We start from the raw sequence: 24130 nt of genomic DNA, 5'->3' as shown, positions 1-24130 counted from the left end.
GCTTAAAGAGATTCGGAAGCTTGGAGTATGAACACGACACCGTTACTTTAATTAAAGAAAAATACCGAATTGCGAACCCTCCACACCTCCTTTTTGGGAAGTCAGTTAAAAAGTAACATACTTATCTTTAGAAAAAGGTTTATTTGGAAGAAGTACTGCTTCTGACCAAATAGGTAAGCATGTACAAAAGTTCCTAAAAATTGGGTAAGAAAAAATGCACTTATTTAGCTACTGGCACTGATCTAAATTCGATAGCTTTTATATTCTGAATCGCCGTAACATTTTAGCTAATCAAGTCCCATTCATACTTAACGAAGAAAAAATGTTAAAAGATTCGAAACCATCTTTAATCACTTATCGGATTTGCATTTATACCCAATGGGAAGGGTTCCAACTATTAAGCGTCCGTCGTTTTTCATCGGCAGTTGGCACCGAGCGTTGCGAACGAGAATTTGTAAGACTTAATATCCATTAAAGTTTCATCCTCTCAGGTTAATTAAAACGAGTTTACACTTCAGATATTATCAACTTTAACCTGGGACTGTGTATCGTTTCATTCGAATGTATTTTTAAATAGGAGCTAAAGACTAGTAATGAGGAAGGATTTTATGAGGCAATATGACTTTATTGAAAAGGCAAACAGATCAGAAAGATTTTCTAAAATAAGATCTAATTAAAATGATAATGACCAAGTAAATATTAGCTTCCTAATTCAAACTAAAAAAATAAAGAAGTACGTAAATATACCTTTTACTATAGCCATTTATAACCCTGCAGTAAGGGCCGCCATTAACCCTTCGTACGCGGAACCGTTTCGCATGGAATGATTGAGTCTGACATCACATGTAATATTAGGAATGCGAGAAGCGAACGCACTTAATGTCGTTTGCAACTGTTGCCATCACTTAAATGCATGTGTGCCCATTCTACATCTTCTTAGGTGAATTTTGATGACGAATTTTTGGTTGTTTTGATTGACCAGGCTATGAAGGTTCTACATCTATTGAGTTCTTGATCGTAATGGAAAAACGTAATTCTATAATATGGTCATTGTTCTATTTTCTATGTTTATTGTTATTTTAAACATGACGACGACTACGTGACCTGTCACGTAGCTGAAGGCTTTTCAAATGTCTGGTAAACCTATGGCGATTCCGATGTTTGGTCAGGGGAGTAAACTATTTTCCTTGAAAAAGCAGTAAACACACATATGTAAGATTTCAGCCCATGTTGCTTTTAATATTTATGACATAGGGCTAACCAACCATAAATGAAAAATATTTTATAATTAAACTTTGTTACATGGTAATCCAATTGCGGTATTTCACATATTTAGACTGCAGTGATTTCAATCAAACTCAATGCAAACAAACAAAATATTTCATGTCAGCCATAAAACGAATACCATAAACGTACCGACGAAAATCGTTGCAAACACCGCAAGCTATCTTAATATCCGAAGTTAGGAAAGTTCACATCTACAGTATTTGCATACCAGTATAATCTGGTTCGTACACATCTTGGCAACTTTCGCGTGCAACTTGGCCGAGCAATTTATTGCTAACTTCGGCAATGGACGGGATATTGCTCTTTAATTGCTGTGTTGCTACTGGTGGTGAACGAAAAAATAATAAAGGTTGCCTTTGCTGTAGCAGTTTTTGTGGGTACAATAAATGCAACGGTAATAACATGGATGTTGAAGTGCTTTTCTTTGAGTTTATAGATAATTGAACATCATTTGTAAGTAAGTGCACTGAAATAATGCGATACAGAAATAATTTTCACTTATTCTGTTTATCATTTATTTAAGCTTTATCGGATGGCTAATAGCTATTTAAGGTTTTGAAATAAAATATTTTTACGTAAATCATAAATGAGCTGTTAGGATGTAAAAGTATTATCACCTCACACTTTTATCTGTTGTTTCAACACTTTTACAACCCGTAAAAAAGGTCTTCCATTAAAAATAACAAAGCTCCGTTCATCTTTCATATTCACACCTTGTCGTAAAAATAATATACTCTATATTTAAATTAAAAGCCGTTTGTACCTCCAAAAATGGAACATGTTGTCCTAATATATCCCGTTCATAACCCTCTGACGCTAGGGTCCCACTCCCGTGTCTACTAATTATAATTATGTAAAATTAATGGCGCTTTAGGCTTGTAGATAAAATACGTCAATCATATCAATTTTTTATTTATAACATCCCTAGTAAACAAGCAATTAAGTTTCGATAAAATATTTATAACTCTTCTTCGATATCTTATGCTACTTTTAGCTTGCGACAGCTTGTCTAGAGAGCTTCCCATTACAAGTGGTACAGACAAACAAATTATTTTTTATTAAAAGTAAGCGATGCGAAACATATTGCGGTTCAAGTGTCGCACACTTGTGTCGCAGACTAAACGTTAATTACCGCTACTTAGCGTAGTATTTGTGACTCCCTCGGGAGCGAGAGGGTTGTGTTTAGCAAACCTTGACGATTCTCCCCGATTTCATTATTTGTTTATTGAAATACGGAATTCGTATTTCAGGATGACACCAAACGAGATAGGAATTATTGATTATCTCTCCATAATTTACGCTCAGAAATCTACACTAGCCGTTTTCCCGCGGTTTCACCCGCGTTCCGTGGGAGCTACTGCCCGCACCGGGATAAAATATAGCCTATGTTACTCGCAGATAATATAGCTTTCTAATGGTGAAAGAATATTTTAAATCGGTCCAGTAGTTTTTGAGTTTATCCATTACAACCAAACAAACAAACAAAATTTTCCTCTTTATAATATTACTATAGATTAGGTACCTAGTCCTGTAATTTGAAGTCCCGATCGAGAAATCAGGAGTTCGTGGATATTTAGGTACCTTTACTTTTCCCAACACAACTATCGCTTATAAACAACGATATGTTAGCTAAAGCACCCAACATATTTCTCAATATTATCGATAGTAATAAATCTATCATACACGTTTGAAATGATTGCGCTACTACTTCCGCATAGTAGAATGTCAGTCCGACACGGTGGCCGGGCGGGCCCTGAGGAATTTCTTATATACCTTGTGTACTTGTGTCTAATCGTACATCTAGCGTAGATTTATTACTTGGATATTGTTCGCCGAACAGAGAATTATGTGAAAACAGGGGATATAACGATGTATCTACATTGCATTATCAACTAAATACATACATCAGTATGTATTCCTAGGACAATAACCTAGTTTTCTTGGTAAGACGTTAGTGGTCTTTAGTTCAAATGCGCGGACAAAACGTTCTCAACAATCGAATTAGAACTCCACAGCTATCTCGCAATACCCATGAATGGAACTGACGCACTCAGTTTGCACAGCGAGTTAATAATATTTCTACCATTGCACGAGTCCTTTTATTCTATTTAACTGGGCGCCATCTTGAATGGAGATAAATGGCGAGTGCGTCCGTGAAGATATCTCGTCGCCATTTCTTCTAATTCGCGGCGCCAATGACCCACGGCGCTGTAGGGTTAATTAAAGAATTAATCGCCGTCCTAGGCCTTTGGGACCGGGGGATGCGCCGTGACTGAAATTTGTCGTAGGGTTATTAATAGAGCCCGGGGATGCGTTTCCCTTTTCGCTCTAATCTTGTAGTAAGGGTTTTTTGGTGGAGGTTGAGCAAGCCCCTTTGTTACTGCACAAATCGCTTTTGTTCAACGTTAATTAAAAGTAGATTAAATACCGCAATGTTACCATAATGTTCTGCAAAGATTTGACTCGATGTTTCACAAATTAAATTATGTGTTCATCAACCAATAGACCATGCATCATTGACCGAATTATCAATATACAGTTATTAATATCGTACACTGTAACATACCTGTATTAATATGCTCAAATCATTAGTAAATACTGTCGGAAGCTCTCGCCTTTGGCAATTAATCAACGATCAGCGAAGACATGTTGAGTCTGCAATCACGCGGCGCAAATCAGTTGTGTTTGTGTTCCTAGATAGATACAGCTCAAGTAAGCTCCAAGCATTATATTGTAACATGGCAATAACACAGCATTCAATGTGCCATATCTGTTCTGTTGTAAAATATAGATGTATCTATGTCGTGTGCCCGAATTATAACAACGTGTTTTGTTTGTGTGTGAGGATTATTTTTCTGCCAATTTTGGCAGTTTCAAGCTATCCTTTAGCGCATAATTTTAAGGCTTTTTAACATCTCGTAATACTTTTCAGAAACTTTCATATTCTTCTGAAACTTCACTTACGTTACAATGTCTTTCGCTGTCTTGATCTTATTTTCTCTTTGTATGTTTTGCGTTGTCAAATGTATGTGTCATGATCTCGTAAATAAATGTATTTTCTTTCTTTCACTCAATTCTAGATATGAAACAAATACCCATAATCAGTTTTAACAGCAAATACATGCTATTTATTAAAACTATCGACAAGAACTACATCACAGTTTAATCTCGTCATAACTCATGTCGTGAAAGTAAGCTGACACATCGTTTCCATTCGCACCGGCATTCGAGCTCCAATTGATATAAATATCGGTGCCGAACACCATCTGTCGATGCCCATTAATTGTACTGACCTACATGTAGGTTCTGGACCTATAGAACATAACAAAAACAGTAAAATTACACATTGACTTTGCTAAAACAATATCAAAAAGATATCTCGATGCTTTAGGGACCCCTGGACAAACAGTCATTTCAGATTTTGCGTGGACTTGAATAACCAAATGCTCAACATTGGTAATTTGATTCAAACAATGCATGACTCTAGGAGAGTTCGAACTTAAAGAATATCATTTATGGAGGCAGTAATTAAAAAAATATCTAGTGCATTTGAATAACACTACACAGTCCATCCTGTAGTGTGAATAACCTTGCGTGTTTTGCGAAATTCGTAATATATTTTCTGATTTTCACATTTCGCAAGTAGGAAGTTGTTGTAAACCCCTCGATATCCTCGTTTGCTATTAATTATGTATGTGCATTCATTGGTTGTGAGGTCGAAAACATCACATGTTTGGGATGAATGTTTCCCGCGGTTGATGCCCAGTCCGAATCATTTGCTTTCTGCTTTATTGTTTACGAAATACATGGCTTGAATACCGTATTGTACACTGAAATTCGGTCGAGGAATATTTGATATTAGCCTTACCGTATATGATTCTAGCATTTGGGAAATCTGATGATTTTCAACAATTCGCCAAATATAGAGTGTAAATTTCGGTTACATGAACAATACAATGCGATTATGAAGTCTCAGAATACGTTGGGTAGGAAACGTACACGCAAACGTTTGCGCAAATCTATTTTATGTTATTGATTCAGGCCGGATCACCACATGTAATTTGAAGCATGTTCTTACATATGTCTGATCGATATTGCAATCCACATGCATCTGCGAGATATAACAGAGCATTGATCTACATATTTAGCACTTCCACAGTTCTCAGGGAACTATCATGAAATAATCGTAGGTACTTAATTTTATAATTGGACTTTTGGCAGTTCTATCTGACATTTTAATATGTGGTTTGCTGTGTGAAGCAGCCCTTAAAAGTCCTTTGTCACAGAAATATTGTCATATAAATGCTACATAAATATTATTTATTTATTTATGGCTTTACTGAGATAAACATTTTTCCACAATAAACATTCAGAAGCCATGAACTCTTTGAAAAACAAACAATAAAGTAAATTACGCTCAAGTCCAGGTAACGGCAAAGCTAGCTTACCGGGTTAACCCTTCACGGCGCACGGCCGCATAAACCTGCCCACATTTATTATGCCAACAGACTTGCAATAAAACACACGTAAGAAACAATATCTAGTATAAGTCTCGCACACACGCAACATGTGATTTACTCTGAATAATTTTGTATAATGTATGAGAAAAGAAATAGACGAGAGAGAGCTCGGGATTTTACCGCTAAATTGGATTTAGGACATGCTGTAAAAAATATTGTTGTAAATGTTATATTTTAACGTGAAAAGGATGCCGTTTAAGTATCGTCAATTGTTTTGTCGATAAGATCACTGTTGTGTTTGATAAGTTTATAATCAGAATCATAACATGGTTTTTATATGACAATGGTGATTGTCATTTTTATTTAACAGTAATTTATATAGGGAATATAATCATTGGCTGAGTTTGAAAAGTGCAGTTGTTTCTGTATACGGACTACAAGAATTTGTACAAGAATAAATAAAATTGTATTATTTTAATCTCCTTGCGAAATCTCGGCCATTGCAATGTACAATAAAACGTCCTTGATATAAAAAGAAGCAATTATAAAGGAGCTCATATAAAAATAATATTAAAATAAAAGAAACAGCAACCTTTTGTTTTGCGCAAAAATTACAAGCCGAGTCTGATATCATTGTTTAATTTGGTCACAGTTCGTCAATTTCCTGAAACACAGCGAACGCACATGGTACGATGAATATGAACAACGCGTAATAGCGTAGATATGAAAAAAGGACAATAAGGGATGAGGCAAACACGTGAATGAAGCCAGTCTGCACTGTTACTAAAAGGCAGCGGAATTATGAGCACATAAAAATGAAGGGAGCGACAGTCTCTCTAGACAATACCGTGAAGCGACAACGTTTGTTATTAAGTCCCCCGCTATGTAAATATGTACGGTAAGTCTTCGAAAATAAAGCCCCTAGCGAAATTCTTTTCGAAAACATTATCGTCGAGTTCATTCTGAAAATTATTCGGCAAAGTTTTTTTGTCGCTATCCGAGTCCTGCAGCGTGAGGGTTGGTAAACTCTAAGCTTTGCGACGGTTTTAATCTTTTTTGAATTAGAAAGCCTAGAAGTGTTCAATTAACTGTAGGCTTAAAGTTCAAGTCTGAATCAATTTCTCGCTAAGTGTCTGTTGAATCACTTCTTTTAGGTATCGATTAGATAAGTTTAAAAGTTCGTACGCAAGTGCACGAAAGCCATACTTGGTACAAGTTTCTTGATCTAATAATATTGTTTGTAAAATATAGAGCCTCAATTAACTTTTAAGAAGCAATCACGAACAATTTACTATAAATAGATTCATTCAATATTAATAATTCTATTTACTAAACCCATACTCACGAGATCACATCAAAGTCAAAGTTCATGATCTTAACGAATTTAAACACAAAAATATTAAAACATTCATCCCACACTCATCTTTTATTAACTGTGGAAAAGTTTGAATGAAATTGTTGAAAGCCTATCGAGAACAATAGAACAATAACGACGTTATTGAAGAAAGAGAAAAATAAAATAACTCGGTATTAGATGGCATTCAATCAACTGTTGGAATTGATTTTGTAATAACAATTTTGAAGAAAAAAATCTAATCACTTTATTTTGACCCTTCGTCGTGCCCTTTCGTTGGTTTATTTTGGCTGTTGTTGTTCGTAGCCGTAGCAAGTCCCATTGGTTAATTCAACGAAACACAAGACATCATGATGTTAACAACTAGTCATAAACTTGTAATTCGTTACTCTCTGTAAAGTTCATGTATGTATTCAGCAAGCAAAAAGCATACCAACCTGAAAAGGATATTGCGGTTGGCAGAATTCCGTCACATTTCACACAGAGATTGTCTAGCAAACCGCGTCGGTGATTAAATCAATATCTTTTTGTCGTATTCAGAGGTCGTCGCGCCGGTAAAATTTCGTACATAACCATATTACCTACTTTCTTTCAAAGACGCGTCACGTCCGGGCGACATGGAAACTTCCCACGGCTGAATATACTACCCGGGAGTTTGTTAGGGTTGTCACTTCGTTTAACTTCACAAGACATTCTTCCTTGTATACTTTGTAGTTTTTGGCAGCGCTCGCATCCTTAGGTGTTCTGCACGCTAATTAAACAAGAAGCCCCGGGGTGACCTAGTTATGTTAGTCTGTGATAGGTCTTTCTTAGTGTCTGTTTTCCTCGTTTCAGTTTTGTCCTATTATACCACAGTTATGTCATCATACACGATCCCTCCTGTCGTCAGATTGCCATGACACTGTCTATTCGACCAGTGATCGTGTGTAGGTGTGAGTTTTCATGACAATATGAAGGACATTCGACCTGTGTGATTGATTGTGATTTTATCCCTCATAAAAGCTGCCAACCTTATATACATTTCAGTCTTTCAGGTAAAACAGTATTCGCAGCACGTTTCCTTGGCGACGATAAACAATTAATTTCTTTAATCAACTGTGCCCGACTCGTCCTCGGGGTAAAATAGATACGGACACTTTGAAAAAAGTTATATAAGACCTCAGTTTTTTGTATTAACTAGTTTATGAATTATTTTGTTAAGTTATTATTAAAGAAGAGAATTTTATAGTTTAATAAAATATTTTATAAACTAATTTCAACTTTACCTTGGGAACGGTCTATCCGTGTGGTTGTTACTTAGGCACGAGGCCCATTTTATAATCTTTAACTATTCTCCTTGACAGGTCTTTTGTTGTTCTTTTCATCATAAGCTTTTATCAATTATACCACGAATCATCATAGGAAGTTTTATAATAGAAACCTTAAACTGTTACTCTTTAATAAAATGTAGTCCTACATTATCTTCCACAAGCCACAGCACAATCATATTATTGATACAGAAAATGACAACCCAATAAAAACAACCGACCACAGAAACTGCGTGTGGTCCAATATAAATACATTAACCAACTTCGAACAACAGTTACATCAAACAACTCATATAATAACAAATGCCACTGTTACTTTGACTGGAGATCCAAATACGAATAAACGGTGGTACGTAAGTAAGGCATTGCAACCAGATATCTTAGCCGACTACGATCGCATCGTTAAACTTAATGCTGACTCTGATCTGAACCGTTACGGTTATATCTAAACCGCTTGCCATGCCCAAGTTACGAGGTGGTGCGGCAAAAAATGTCGCTAATGATTGTCGTATAAATTCTGTCATCTGAACAAGGTACAGGTGGTGGTTACCTGATGATTTTTTGCAAAGATAAAAAGGTGTTTCAATAGGCGATTTATTTTACGAGTCAAAGAAGAGTATCTTTACTGTTCGTAAAAAGCCCACAAAAGCAGTTCTGAGTCGTCAGATTCAACAAGGGGATACGTTGGCGTTTAACACTGGTTCGCTCTACAGAGAACTCTGCTTTAAATAGTTAAATAGAACCACTAAACGTTGTGCCAAATGAAGTAATTGTCCGTTTATCAATATTGATTACTCACTAAAAATAAACTAAGCTCGATTGGAAAATATGGAAATAAGCAAATGATAATCATCTTTCGACTGTAGATACTAACGCTTGAAGCTGGTCTCTTGCACCATATCCCTAACGGGATCCCAGTTGGACCGCCGTTACCCAGAGCCGATAGCTTGCAGTCTAATAGGATAGTGCACGACGCACGATTGAATCCAAGCCAATCCAAGCCAGGTCCCGATTTGTCCGCAAATTGTTTTAAACTTCACATATGTATGATAATGGAAGAAAAACTTGGCTGGCCAGACTTTTTATCTGGGGCCCGATTCTCCTAAGTTAATAATGTCAAAATCGAATAGAAATCGAATCGCAATATGATCGCAATAGCAGTTTTAACCATATCGGGCATTCTGCTACTAATATAAGACCAATCGTATTCGATTGACATTTGATTGGTGTGCGATTGGTCTGCTATTTTGGTGATTTTGGTCTATACGGTAGTTTGCTGTACAATCATTTTGCAATCTTAAATCATTTGCAGACAAAATGATCTAGACACACGGCAGTGTGTCCGCCAAGTTCGAGCAAAAAAGGCGACACACCGGCCGTGGGTTATATTACACGAACCATTTCGGGCCAAATTCGACCCCCCTGTAACTCAAAATCTATTTTATTTACGCATATCAAATTTCTAGTATCTGTTGAGACCCCCTCAGTTATCTAAAATACAAAATTTCATTAATATACCTATTGTAGGTCTTGAGATATTGACGTCAGAAAATCGCTATTTTTACTATACACTTATTCACTGATTCACTTATTCACTGATTCACTTATTCACTGACTCACTCATCAAAAACCTAGACCACTTCCAATGGTCGTATTGACTTGAAATTTGGCATGGAGGTAGGTCTTTATGTCAAGGTAAAGGAAAAAATCTGAAAATAGCCAAGTGTGAGTCGGTTTCAAAATAATGAAGGTGTTTTATACCCAGTGTAAATTTATACCCCTAAGGAACTAAAACGAACTAAATTTATCTATATTTATATAATATATCTTCGAATGGTACAAAGGTTTGTATTTAGTCAAAGTAAAGTAAAAATCTGAAAACGGCCAAGTGTGAATCACTTTCGAAAATAACGAATGTGTAACTTTGATCCACGAACATAATATATGATAACATGTCATGTCAGTCAGTTGGTAAATCTAGTCATAGTTAATCTAGTTCATTTCTTTGTAAGAAACATAGTGCATATTAAAAAATCTAAAAGATAGTATAAATGAGACATTTCTTTAACTAACTTCATCATAAGAAAAAAATAAAATAAACAACCTTACAAAAATAAATGAAATCCCACCCAAAACAAAAATGTGAAAGACTGCCAAGTTCGATAATATGGGAATGCTTCGCCTATAAAAGAAGTGAGATCTGAATAAGTACCAAGTTCCATACACATACCTCAGTTAAAAATAGTTACTTTTTAATGATGATTACTTGGCAAGTTTTAATAGAAAATTAAATACTTGATTCATTGCGTTTAGTAGGTTTATAACAAGGTGTATGAAAACTTGCCAAGTAACATCATTAAAAAGTAACTATTTTTAACTGAGGTATGTGTATGGAACTTGGTACTTATTCAGATCTCACTTCTTTTATAGGCGAAGCATTCCCATATTATCGAACTTGGCAGTCTTTCACATTTTTGTTTTGGGTGGGATACATTATTGAATGACAGAAAAGGATAAAAACGTTTATTTCAATGAAAATAGCGGAATGAAATTCAATAATACAAAAACCTTCAGCGATTTTGAAAATATGAAAAATTCTACATTTGTAAAAAGTTGAAAACGTATCACTCATCCTACAACAAATGGTAGTAAGTATACGAGTGCCGTCAAGCGTCCATGTACAGCTATCAATATTCGTACTCTGCCTAACAACAATATTGGCCGCTTCGCAGCGCACAAATTCCCGCCATCCTTTGTGGACAAGTTGGGAAATAAAAGGTAAAAACAAAGGCTATGCATGCACAGCGGCGCTTAGCTCGCGCCATTTATTTGCGGTGCGTTTGGTACGTGCGGCCGCTACGCCGCCGTCACGCCGCCGCCACGCTGCCGTCACGCCGGGGGCGCGCTGCACAATAACACGCATAAATAAAACTTTGTGTTTGTATACTTTGCCCGGTAGCCGTGCGGAATTTCAATGAATGAAATTGCGCTTGTGTAGTTTTTATTTAATATGTTTCAGGGTTGTGAAAACTACAGGATACGCGATAGGAGGAACGATATTTTCGTAGCTCATATTTGTGAACATTCTCACTGCTAAAGAAGATGGATCAAAATTGCCCCACGTCCTATAACAATGTGACGTATCTCAAAAAAATCCTATGAACGATGTTTTCATAACAGCGCCTGAACGATGTTTTAAAGCATTTTTTTCGTATGAAGGTGTAAAAAAAATAAATTGGAGAGTATGCCATATTTTTTTAAACATTTTAAGCTATTGCATAGCTTCTATCGTAGGCCTTGAGCGCGGGGACCAAATCCAGAAATTCCGTAACGAAAAAACCTCACGGTCCCCACTCCGACGGGCACGGAGGTGTGGCTTGAAGGCCGTGCATCGTCTAACGTCGTGTCAGTTCGGCAGTCTTCGACACGGCGCTGTGTGTCGTGCGATTAGACGTATTGTACGACTTTACGGAACTCGCCCGAATCGAGACGAGCTGCTCCGAAATCGGACAGGATAATCAGCTGTTTGTGAGAAAGTATATAGGTGTATAAGTATTTTTGGATTTTGATTTTGATCAATGATATTATGATTCATAATTAATAATTATAATTGCATAAGTTGATACAGAATGCTATGCAATAGCTTTACCGCGGCAGTCCCCGAGTGCCACACGTATTTTTTTTATCATTTTTTGGAGATACGTCACATTTTTATAGGACGTGGGGCAATTTTGTATGGATTGTGATCCCTCTTCTTTATCAATTGTCCGTGATGAATTCGAGTTTGTATCTGTCGTAAGATCTGCACTAATAAATTAGTTCGGTAAGGTAGCTGCTGTAATGTTATTCGCTCGACAGTAAACTACATTTTAACATTCAAAACGCTTCGCTTGACAAAGACAAACTTGAATAGGGTAAAGGCGGGATAGATGCCCCACTTTTTGAAATATGCTTCTAATTTAATAAATATTGGTTCTACATTAATAACACCTATGAATGTAACTAGTTTAATCCTTTATGTTTATTTGTGATTTGTCTTTTTGGTCCTATATACTACACGTTTTGCAGATTTTAGCTTTTTGTAGAACTCAATTTTTGGGGATAGATGCCTACCCCTATGGATAGTTGCCCCACCTTGAAAATACTAGCAAGGATAGATGCCTACGGTGCGGGATAGATACCCTTCATACTGTATAAATTTATTATATTAATAATATTTATATATTTTTTTACTTTAATTTATTTGAAATGAAAAGTATTTTGCAGTTTTTAATTTGTATTTATATTCATTATCAGATTAATTAAAATTAACACAATAATATTTTAAAAGTATTTGTTCAACAAAAATAATGTATTTTAAATTTTAAACCCTTATTATAAAATATTAATTATTAAGTTTCAACATGCAAAATCATAAAAATCATTCTTTCTTAAAAACTAAAATAACACAATGTACTTAGCAGTGCTTTAAGTTTTCCATATCTCGAGCTAAAATTTCTGAAAAGTGTACAGGTTTCATGTAACCAGTACTGACACATTACACATTGAATCCAGTCGGATTTAGACTTTGTTTGTTCATAGTTTTCAAAGCATTCTATGCAGTTATTTTTATTTGCATCTTTAGGCTCATCCTGTCCGTCTCTTTTAGTCTTCTTTACCTGCAAACCTTTAGTTTTCTTTCCCTTAACTTTGTCCTTAGGTGAATTGTCTTCATCTTCACTGTTTGAACTGTAAATCATTCGTAATCAATAAAAAGTGGAAATACCTATACATAAACAAATGAACAATAAAAAAAAAACACAAAAATATATTAAAAATATATATTCAAAGCACTTATATATATTCAGGGTATACGTGGTGTATGGAGGGATAGATGCCCCTAGGGGCACCTATACCGTAAAAAATCAGGGCAACTATCCTTTTTGACAGGGATGGATGCCCTGGTATTTTTTTAAATAAATAAATACAATAGAGCAACTATTTATATCAAAATGTATACTTCATGAAACAATATACATACGTAATAAAAAAATAGACGGAATTAATATCTACTTACAAAGTTATACAACAGCAAATACTCACCTTTAAAAATGTTACGCTCGCTTTAAGTTCGCCGCGGAGATGAATTCACATACGAGCGAAACGCGACCTTATCCCTCGACGGCGCATGGCTAACTTAGGGGCGGGGTGCTTGCAGCTTCTAGTTAAACGGCTGTTTCTTAATCGCGAGCATGGGAAGTTAGGTTTTTCAAAAATGGGGCATCTATCCCACTGCGGCATCTATCCCGCCTTTACCCTACTAGTTGGGAACACAAACATGTACGTATCTATTCTTACAAACTTATCAGAGTTTCAAATTGTCTGGATCTCATTCTACATCTTGTAATAAAATCCGTCGTTCATTCACCCGTTTACTGCTGTCGTGTGTAAATAAGGCTTGTGGACCACTTTTGCTATTGCCCGAAAGATATCCAGTTTCTCACGTATAAAAGTTGTATTTGTTTCAAAAATAGACTGCTATACGAGATAGGGGCATGAAAGCCCAGCTGTAATTTTAGAAACGTATAAATTGTGTAGCTCTTTTCCAGAATGGCAACCTTATTACAGTATACTTCAGTGATTCTAGTTTGAGATTTTGTTCTCTCTAAGGAGGAGCGTGACACTGCATAACATAATATGAATATGTCCTTCCAGTAAAATCGAATTTTCTCTCGCAATGTAAACCGATGGACTAGCGTCCTTAACGGTATTTCGTTCACGTCTCAGTTTCATATCGGCCAGCAATCGCTTGCCGAGCGCTCTACGACGACATAACAAATATTGAGCGCGAGAATTGAATTTCGAATTTCTTATTTTAAAATATCCAACGATAAAGTGCTTTCTGAAACGTGTCCTAAAATCTTCGCTTTCTGTGTGCCAGGGCATTAGAGATTGAGGGCATTAGAGAGAGGATAAGGACCGTCGACTCACAAAGTCAAACTGCAGTCGAGAAAGCTATTAGTTTACCATTTTAAACAAGAAAATCTTTTGTTGAATTGAAAATAAAGAGGGAAATGTAAGTGACAAGTTTATACCTACCACAAAGCCACTGCGGCATACGACAAAAGGAGTTTCCAATGTAGATTCGCTTTTAAATTATTCAGGGTAATTACCAACATCGGGTCGTAGTAATGGCTGACGATTTTCCCAGTCTAGGTTTAGAATTGAGGTTAAACCTTTAGAAAATCTAAATTGTGTTACCACATCCTCATTCCTTCGCGTAATAGTCTTGTAGAAACATCTATAAAGCTCGGATAAAATTTTATGGATATCTATGAATCTTAAGTTTATTGAGCTGTGAGACATCTAGGAATGTAATAAACACGTTGGTTTAGTGGACGATCTTCTGAAAGGGGTGAATACACTCCTCAAATGAATGCTTTATTTTTGTGACAGAAGTTCCATACTTTTACATGTCCTAAGAATGAGTGTAGTCATTCTTAGGACATGTAAAGTAGCCAGAATTACGGTCATTATATCGAGTAAATAATTGACTAACTGTTTACCCACTACTTACTGCATCATGATAAAAGAGCTAAATATTTTTCAAAATCAGACCTGTTATTCCTGAGATAAGCTCGTTGAATAAAAGAAACAAACTTTTTCTCTCGAACAAACTCGATGTAGTAGATTCATATTTTGACTTTATATATGTACAACTGTACTATGATAAATTACAAAACTGATGGGACTTTACCTTTATGAACAGGATACTATTGTTTGATTCTGAGTGAGGATGCGATAGACAAGATTGAGTTAGGAGGCGGACATGACAACCGTAATCATCAATCACGACAGATATTGTGTTGCAAGTTATTAATATTACTGACAAACCCCTTTACACGAAGATTTATATGTGTTTGTGGTCGTAGGGGTCTCGCCACAATGCGGCAAACATATGGTTTCGGTGTTTTATTTTCAGCTTGATCTATTCAAAATGTTATATAGTATTCAAAATTCTGATGTTCCTGGAAGCTGGGTCATTTACTTTCATTGGCTATTATAAAAAAATTCAGTCTTCATACTAGGAGATTTGAAAGCTTTGTAGTTGAAACTAGCACAGCAACTAAATTCGCCTAATTAATTAGTGTTAAAACTTGTTTGTTTGACGCAGAATTATGTCATAATTAACCCAAATTAATGTTTGTTTCAGGTAAAACCCCAGTTCCCGTATGATAACGTTTGGAATCAACAGATGTAGTGAATCCTTGGAGCCTGTAGCGCTAATGTGCCATCAACTAGCATTAATTAACCGAACAATGCTAATATAACGCGTTCTATTGTTACGGTTATATACGCCGCGCTAATCACGGATGGTTCCGCGTGGTTTAAAGGGTTTTTAAAGGGTTGGTTGAGCATTTTCATGATCTTGTAGCTACATATGATATTTTTATCTATTCGCAGATAGTTGACGCAGGCGAGCTTATATTCTTATGTAATAAATAATGTCTGAGTTAGACGAAATTGAAATGTCTCTCAATACCTGAAAAAAAAAAATCTAGCTACACAACAAAGAACTACTAATAGACTATAAAGCAATGTACTTTCTAAGAAACACTGATAAACAAAGAATGATGTTGCTATACAGTAACACGATTTTTCTACACAATTAATAAAGCAACTAAGCATGAACACACGGCATACAGGCCGAAATGAATTAAACTTCAGTAAACTGCATTGAACCGCTCCACTGGATCGAATCACTAATAAACAACAGATTACGCTAAGTGTAACGTGCTGTTTTAGCTATTAATAACATTGATGATCGCCTTAATTAGCTGTCTAGACATCCATCTTCACAGCTCTTTGTGTCAGACTATTTATGTATTCGCTGCTAATTTCACTTTATTAGTGCAGCGGTTGTAAGTTAAATGTATGCGCTAAATGGGTTCCGTCGTGTAATCTGAACTGAAATAACTTCAGGTAATTGAGACAAAGACCTTTTATAAAAAGAAACTTTGATCATAGTTCTTGCACAATGCTAAAGTTTATGATGAATCGAAAAGTATGTCGTCATTAACTCAGCCTATGGGCTTTTATGGTCATCTACTGCTGAACACCTTATTGATTCCCAAAAGTAGAGTAAACTTGCATATATTTCCTCACGATGAAGTCTTGCAATGTTATAAGTGTCAAAAATATATGTATGTTAATGTTTTTGAGCTAACGAAATAAAACAATTAGACAAATGAAAGTTGGGTCAATTAAACCACTTTTTATTATAATCTGATTCAGGCAATTAATTTTGAAACTAGAAATCGATAGAAACTTTATAGTTGGTACAATTCACACTGAATTGCAATAAATAAGTAATTCGAATGGTGATTTAGTTTCATTTTGATAGTTTAATTGCTCTCATTTGCGGTTTAAATATTCAAAGATTTAATGCCAGTAGACAGACTTTGCAAAAGCTGTAAGTAGCACGATCAGGTGTTTGGTTCTCGCACGAATGTTAAAATTAGCTACAATGATATTGATTTAGAATCTATGGGGAATGATTGTGGTTTTAATAGCTGGAATAACATTGAAGAGGCAAAGACACCTTTAAAGGCTTATGCTTTTGCAATCCCATGGCATACCTTTAATGGCATTCATGCATTTTAATCTGCAGTGATTAATAGTACCCATTGGATTGGATCAATCTTCTTTAAGTGCTGGAAAATCTGTATTACATACATAGCATCAAAATCTTCCAGGTACCACAATCTATCCTCCTAACACAATTACGTTGAAAAAACAAAGGACTAACTGTGATAAACCGTCGCAATTCGGTGTTAACGAAAAAACAGAGGAATTCCTAAAGAAAAATGAATGCGAAAAGGAAGCTGGCTCAGTTCTGACAAAAACTGTGCCAGTACAAGTAACTTAGTTTTGTGGCTTTGTACCATATAAAATATTGACTTGGCTCCACACTTTTTGGCATCCAACTTCGATGTTTTCTTTTTTACGTGGACGTATAACATCGTTAGTTGTATCGAGTTCGGAGAAGTTTTGGAATTTCGACATTTCGGTGTTGTAATAAGTTTCTTATAGCTTGTGCCTGCGTAGAAAAACGAGCAGGTAAAGGACAATGCTAATCTTTGTATGGAAGTTGGGCTCAAGTGTTGCCCACAGTAACTGCATAGTGTATTATGTTCCATAGGCTTATATTAGGTCCCAGACCAAAGCATTTCGAAATCTATCCCGGGAGTCCTGAGAAAAACTGGTTTGACTCTTATTCAATATTACATAAAAATAAGCTTACGAACTCTTAACTATTCCACTTTTATTACCTTAATTGAAATGAATTATATTCATTGACAAATACGAGGTATTGTACACGACTACTTTTTGTTAACCGACTTCCAAAAATGGAGGAGGTTCTTAATTCATTTGTATTCTTTTTACGTTTGTACGTGCATAACTCCGTCGTTTACCAATCGATTTCAACAATTATTTTATTGTTTGTAAGGGCTTACTTCCTCAATGGTTCATTTGTCATCCGGCCCAGGGTCTGGTGATGGAACCTCTAAAAAAATCGGGAGCGACTCTCGAAAAATTGTAGACACATATCGAGTAAAACCTTGTCATTCGGGTATATGTGTCAGACACCACAAAACTGTAAAGGTTAAGATCTGACCTGACAATGGAGACGACAGAGAGACGAGGGAACTCCTCAACGGTATCTACTAACTACCTCATGTTCGAGCTTATTTTATTCCTCTTGATAAGATTTTTCTAGAAGATAGCTTATTGCGCAGGCACCTTGTAGATTTAAACCGTAAATTCAAAAATATTGCGGTAATTGCCTTTTTTTTCAGAAAATCATTGTCAGTTCTTATTAGAATCCAACGCTTTTAGAATTTATTTGAAAATCACAGTAAAAAAAACCCATTCCAACATTTTCCAGCACTGGATCCTGACAGCGAGATCCTAAGACTTATTTGGCAGAAAAGTCTTATCAGATTAATCTCTCGGGACCCCTGGGACCGATTTCAAAAATATTTTGATTTCATGTTTAGAGTGAAGTAAAGAATCTATTTCAATCACTCCCACTACTGGGCAAATGGCACAGGCTTTGTGAAGCGATTGTTCATGTGGAATATAAGAACCGGTTTTTCACCCGGACCCCAGGGACCGATTTCAAAAATATTTTAATTTCATGTTAAAAGTGAAGTAAAGAATTTACTTTAACCACTCCCACTACTGGGCAAATGCCAAAGACTTTGTTAAGTGACTATCTAAGGAGAACATTTGAACCGGTTTTTCTCGGGACCCCTGGGACCGATTATAAAAATATTTTAATTTCATGTTAAGAGTGAAGTAAGGAACCTATTTCAATCACTCCCACTACTGGGCAAATGCCAAAGACTTTGTTAAGTGACTATCTAAGGAGAACATTTGAACCGGTTTTTCTCGGGACCCCTGGGACCGATGATAAAAATATTTTAATTTCATGTTAAGAGTGAAGTAAGGAACCTATTTCAATCACTCCCACTACTGGGCACATGCCAAAGACTTTGTTAAGTGACTATCTAAGGAGAACATTTGAACCGGTTTTTCTCAGGACCCCTGGGACCGATTTTAAAAATATTTTAATTTCATGTTAAGAGTGAAGTAAGGAACCTATTTCAATCACTCCCACTACTGGGCAAATGACATAGGCGTTGTAAAGCGACAGTTCATGTGGAATATTAGAACCGGTTTTTCTCCGGACCCCAGGGACCGATTTCAAAAATATTTGGATTTCATGTTAAGAGTGTAGTAAAGAACCTATTTTGACCACTCCCACTACTGGGCAAATGCCAAAGACTTTGTTAAGTGAATATCTAAGGAGAACATTTGAACCGGTTTTTCTCGGGACCCCTGGGACCGATTTCAAAAATATTTTAATTTCGTGTTAAGAGTGAAGTAAAGAACCAATTCCAAACACTCCTACTACTGGGCAAATGGCTCAGGCCTTGTCAAGTGACTCTTCATGGAGAATATTTGAACTGGTTTTCCTCGGGACCCCAGGGAGCGATTTCAAAAATATTTGCATTACGTGTTCAGAGTGCACTAAGGAACCCTCTGGAACTACTCCCACTGCTGGGCAAACTATGAGCCCAGACCCTGGCATTGTCCTTTAGACAGCTTTATAAAATCATTACGAAAGCAGCACCTAATTTGTACGTAAATTACCAGTAAAAGGCAGCTACAGTACTGTTTTAAACCACTTACTTCCAATTCGGTCCAGAACACTTCATTGGTTAAGTAATAGGCGTACAAAAAAGTAATTAAAACTACCGTTCACAATTACAAGTGTCCGTGGAATGAGGTCGTTACAGACAATGCGATTTTTACGCAGAAGAAACCAAGTTGGGTGGCCTTAATTAGATAGCCGAAGGTCCCCGAAAATCAGGGCCGAAACTAATGTGGTTCCTCTAGCTACAATTTAGTTTAGCTGTGAAATTATCCATGTTTACCAATTTCATGACAACTTTATGATGTGAACCAATCACTTTCTGAGATTAAATGGTCACTTACGGTTAAGTGGCAATTTCCCTGATTAAAATGTCTTTAATGTTGCATTCTCTGTCGGGAGCGCATCCATATTAATGTTTCCGCTTTGACTGTTATACAAACGAAACTCTCATTACACATGCATCCAAAAGTTTTGACTCATAATATGCACAAGCAGCTGCAAAAATTTGCACTTTTTAATACTTTGCAATTTGGTAATTATATTGAACGTTCTTCATTTCTCTTTAGTTTTATCTATGCTTAAATGCATTAAGTAATAATACTATCATTCATATGTAATTAATAATTAAATTCGTTATTTTACTTTCAATATTCAAATTCATAACTGTCACTACATAAATGTGATATCAATTATAGCTTAATTTCGTAAGTGCTAGGTAACAAGCTTGGGCTTGTTTTATTTATGTATGTTTGGACATAAGGACAGGCTATAAACTTTAAGGAGTTACCAAAACTGTATTTTGCGGAGCCCGCGAGGTGCCTAAAACCTAAAAATATTTCTCGGATTTATTGTTTATCATGTTCTGTCGAAAGAAGACGGATCACAATCCATACAAAATTGCCCCACGTCCTATAACAATGTGACGTATCTCAAAAAAAAGATAAAAATGTTTAAAAAAATATGGCATACTCTCCAATTCATTTTTTTTACACCTTCATACGAAAAAAATGCTTTAAAAATTGTTCAGGCGCTGTTATGAAAACGTCGTTCATAGAACTATTAATGGACTATTTTATTAAATTGTTTTTTTGTTTGATAGAGTATACCTCACAGGTGGTCCCATAATCATCAGGTCAGGATCTGATGATGGAAACCCTGAGAAATTCAGGGCAACTTTTGAAAGTTGTAGGCATGCGAAGAATAAAAACTTGACTATAAGGTGTATGTCTTATAACAATATGCAACAGTGAAGATTTGGAGCTGACCTGATGATGGAAACGAAAGAAGGTCGAGGGAACTCGACAACTGAATATGTGAACTACCTCGTGTTTGGGCTTATATTATTTGTATTGAATAGACCTTTGCAACAGTGAAGGTTTGGAGCTGATCCGATGATGAAGACCAGAGAAGGTCGGGGGGACTCGACAACAAAATATGTAAACTACCTCAGAAGTCGGTGTCTAATGGATGTACCTAAGTTTATATCCCCACCGACTTCTTCCTATTTTTGGCTTTTCAGTGACAAGCACAGTTGTCACTATCCGCATAAATGGAAAGTTCTCATCAATACGAATAATATAAGCCCAAACACGAGGTAGTTCACATATTCAGTTGTCGAGTTCCCTCGCTCTTCTCTGGTCTCCATCATCAGATCAGATCCAAATCTTCACTGTTGCAAAGGTCTATTCAATACAAATAATACAAGCCCAAACACGAGGTAGTTCACATATTCAGTTGTCGAGTTCCCTCGACCTTCTTTCGTTTCCATCATCAGGTCAGCTCCAAATCTTCACTGTTGCATATTGTTATAAGACATACACCTTATAGTCAAGTTTTTATTCTTCGCATGCCTACAACTTTCAAAAGTTGCCCTGAATGTCTCAGGGTTTCCATCATCAGATCCTGACCTGATGATTATGGGACCACCTGTGAGGTATACTCTATCAAACAAAAAATTAATTTAATAAAATAGTCCATTAATAGTTCTATGAACGACGTTTTCATAACAGCGCCTGAACAATTTTTAAAGCATTTTTTTCGTATGAAGGTGTAAAAAAATGAATTGGAGAGTATGCCATATTTTTTTAAACATTTTTATCTTTTTTTTGAGATACGTCACATTGTTATAGGACGTGGGGCAATTTTGATCCATCTTCTTTTACGAAGGAGTTAGATGCACAATTAAAAAAACAATTTAAAATTATTTATATATTTAAGAAAGAAAAAAAAACATTTTTAACCCATTATTTGTATTAAAACAGTATTCGCAACTTAGCCACTCAACATCTTTTGATTAATAGCACGGATTTGCGCCAAACCAGGTTCATTGCGTTTCTTATAGAACTCCTGTTGTTTGAGGCGATTGAACCAAGCAGATAGTTTTGGATATCTAGAAAGAAAAGTTCATTATATACACTTAATACATAACTGCTTAATTTCGGTATTTTTTTATTTTAATTTTTGGGCTGTGATAATTAGACAGCCTAAGAGCTACTAGATAATTTTGTAGATTGGCGCATAGAGTTACCGTTATACAATGAGAGCAAGTTATGGGAGACCTATTACTCAACAGTAAGGAGTTAGTGGAAATAAACACTAGTTGTTGAATATCAAACACATGTACTTACGCCTTTTCATCTACAGGAAAAGCTTCATTCAAAGTGCTGATGGTAGCCACACAGCATATATCGGCCAGTGTCATGTTATCACCAGCCAGCCACTGAGATTTTGAAAGGAACGCGTCAACAAAACCGTAGGCAGTCTTAACCCGTTCTACATCGTCAGGTCTGAAGGCTTTCTCTCCTTTGAAGAACACTGGTTCCTGGAATTTAGGAGAATATTTACGTAGTTTTACAAACAGGTAATTTTTTTCCGTGCGTATGCAGTTCTCAACACATACTCATATTGTAAATGCAAAAGGGTTATACTTTGGTATGCAAAATTGGCATTTTACGGATTTGTAAGGCCATGCTCGTTTTGATGATTTTTAATATCATATAGGTTTTTTTAACTAATTAAATATATAATTTACTTACAATAAGTCTACTCAAAGACGGAAACAGTACACCACTGTCAAAATGGAGACGTTGGTCGATGACCGCTCTCTTCTTTAGATCAGTTGGGTAAAGAGAACTGTTTTTCCCATACTTGGTAACCAGGTAAGCTGCAATGGCGTGGCTAAAAATAAAGTACATAATTCTAAATGGAGCAATTTTTTCCCATTTCATAAAAGCAAAAAGTAAAACGTTTATTTTAATTAACTATGAAATATTTTACATTCTTACCTGTCCCAAATACTAAAGTCATCATCTTTCATCACCGGAACTGTATGCTGAGGATTCATCTAGAAGTAAAATTATTTATTTTATTAGTTTTTGATCATGTAAATTTACTTGAAAATGATATTATTTCATCCAATTTAAAAAAAAAGAATCTCGATCATTTCGCTTTAAACCCTTTTTCTCTTCGAAGGAAAGAACCCTAGACATGAGGCTTGCAATAAAATAAATCTTACTTTTAAATAATCTCCTTTTAAATGTTCCGATTCCAGCAGATTAACATCCACGTACTGCACATTCGGGATCTTTAAGACCTCAATGGTCATAAACACAGCCCTTACAGGTGGACTTCTGTCCATCTTGTAAATTGTTAACACCATGTTTAATGAGTTCTGAAAAATTAAATATAGTGCTGCTGTCATGTACTGTATTAGGTAATGGTAACATTTTGGCCGAATGTTCGATATCAGGGCTCTAAGTTACAATTTACACTAGTATTATAAAGATTGATGCAGTAATTTCAGCAACTACAAAACTTATCAAAATTCTTTCAACGCGGTTTCCATGGCAACTAGCCATGGGATGCGGATGAAACCGCTTGCAGAAGCTCTTTATTATCATAAACGAATCAGTGATGGAACTTACAATACAACTTGCATAGATTATCAAAGAAAAGAGAGCCCAATGAAAATATGAGTACATTGGAGGATCGAGATCATAAGATTGAAGTAGAACAGTGAGTAGAATAAGCTAAACAATTTGCAAACATTCAGATGTTTTTAAAATAAAAAACGCTTACCTCCCAAAATGACACTGGAAAGTTCTGGCCAGCTAGTTTCTCAGAAGCAGGCCAACTGATACTTTTGAGTTTATGATAAGGATTGTATTGAACCAAACGTTTTTATAGAAGCTGCCGATCAATAAGTCACACGTGGTTCAAAATTATCTGTTAATCTGATTGTTTTATCATGTCTATCTGGTTTGTTTTTATCGTGTCATCGTGATCTATCCTAAGCAAGCGTTCTGGATACTTAACAATGTGTTAACCCATTAGGAATGTAAAATAAGCGTTATCTGATAAATTACTAAACAAGTCATCTGTTATTTCTAGTTTTGTTGGGTCTTTTTTTTTTTTTTTTTTTTTAGCGACGTAAAATCATCAAATGACCCCTCCCGCTGTGGGTTAGCAGCGGTGAGGGAGTGTCAGACTCTTACTGACTAAAATCGTCGTGTTCCGTCAT

The 24130-nt window shown here is 35.9% G+C and overlaps 2 protein-coding genes across 2 annotated transcripts in view; one reads left to right on the top strand and one right to left on the bottom strand.

The window, feature by feature from the left end:
- The window catches only part of LOC124635481 (ubiquitin-like protein 3), a 155940-nt gene that overhangs the window by 89870 nt on the left and 41940 nt on the right, over window positions 1–24130 (top strand). The window lies entirely within an intron of this gene.
- On the bottom strand, window positions 21805–23759 carry LOC124635480 (glutathione S-transferase 1-like). Its single transcript, XM_047171336.1, has 6 exons — window positions 23689–23759; window positions 23126–23281; window positions 22896–22954; window positions 22647–22788; window positions 22239–22432; window positions 21805–22000 (listed from the first exon to the last, which is right to left on the bottom strand). Exons 2-6 carry the CDS (start codon window positions 23267–23269, stop codon window positions 21883–21885), a joined length of 657 nt encoding a protein of 218 aa, XP_047027292.1. The 5' UTR covers window positions 23270–23281; window positions 23689–23759; the 3' UTR covers window positions 21805–21882.

This window comes from Helicoverpa zea, chromosome 13 (assembly GCF_022581195.2).
Source record: "Helicoverpa zea isolate HzStark_Cry1AcR chromosome 13, ilHelZeax1.1, whole genome shotgun sequence".
Taxonomy (NCBI): Eukaryota; Metazoa; Arthropoda; class Insecta; order Lepidoptera; family Noctuidae; genus Helicoverpa; species Helicoverpa zea.
The sequence above is the reverse complement of the archived record's forward strand: the minus strand, read 5'-3'. Positions and strand labels throughout refer to the sequence as shown.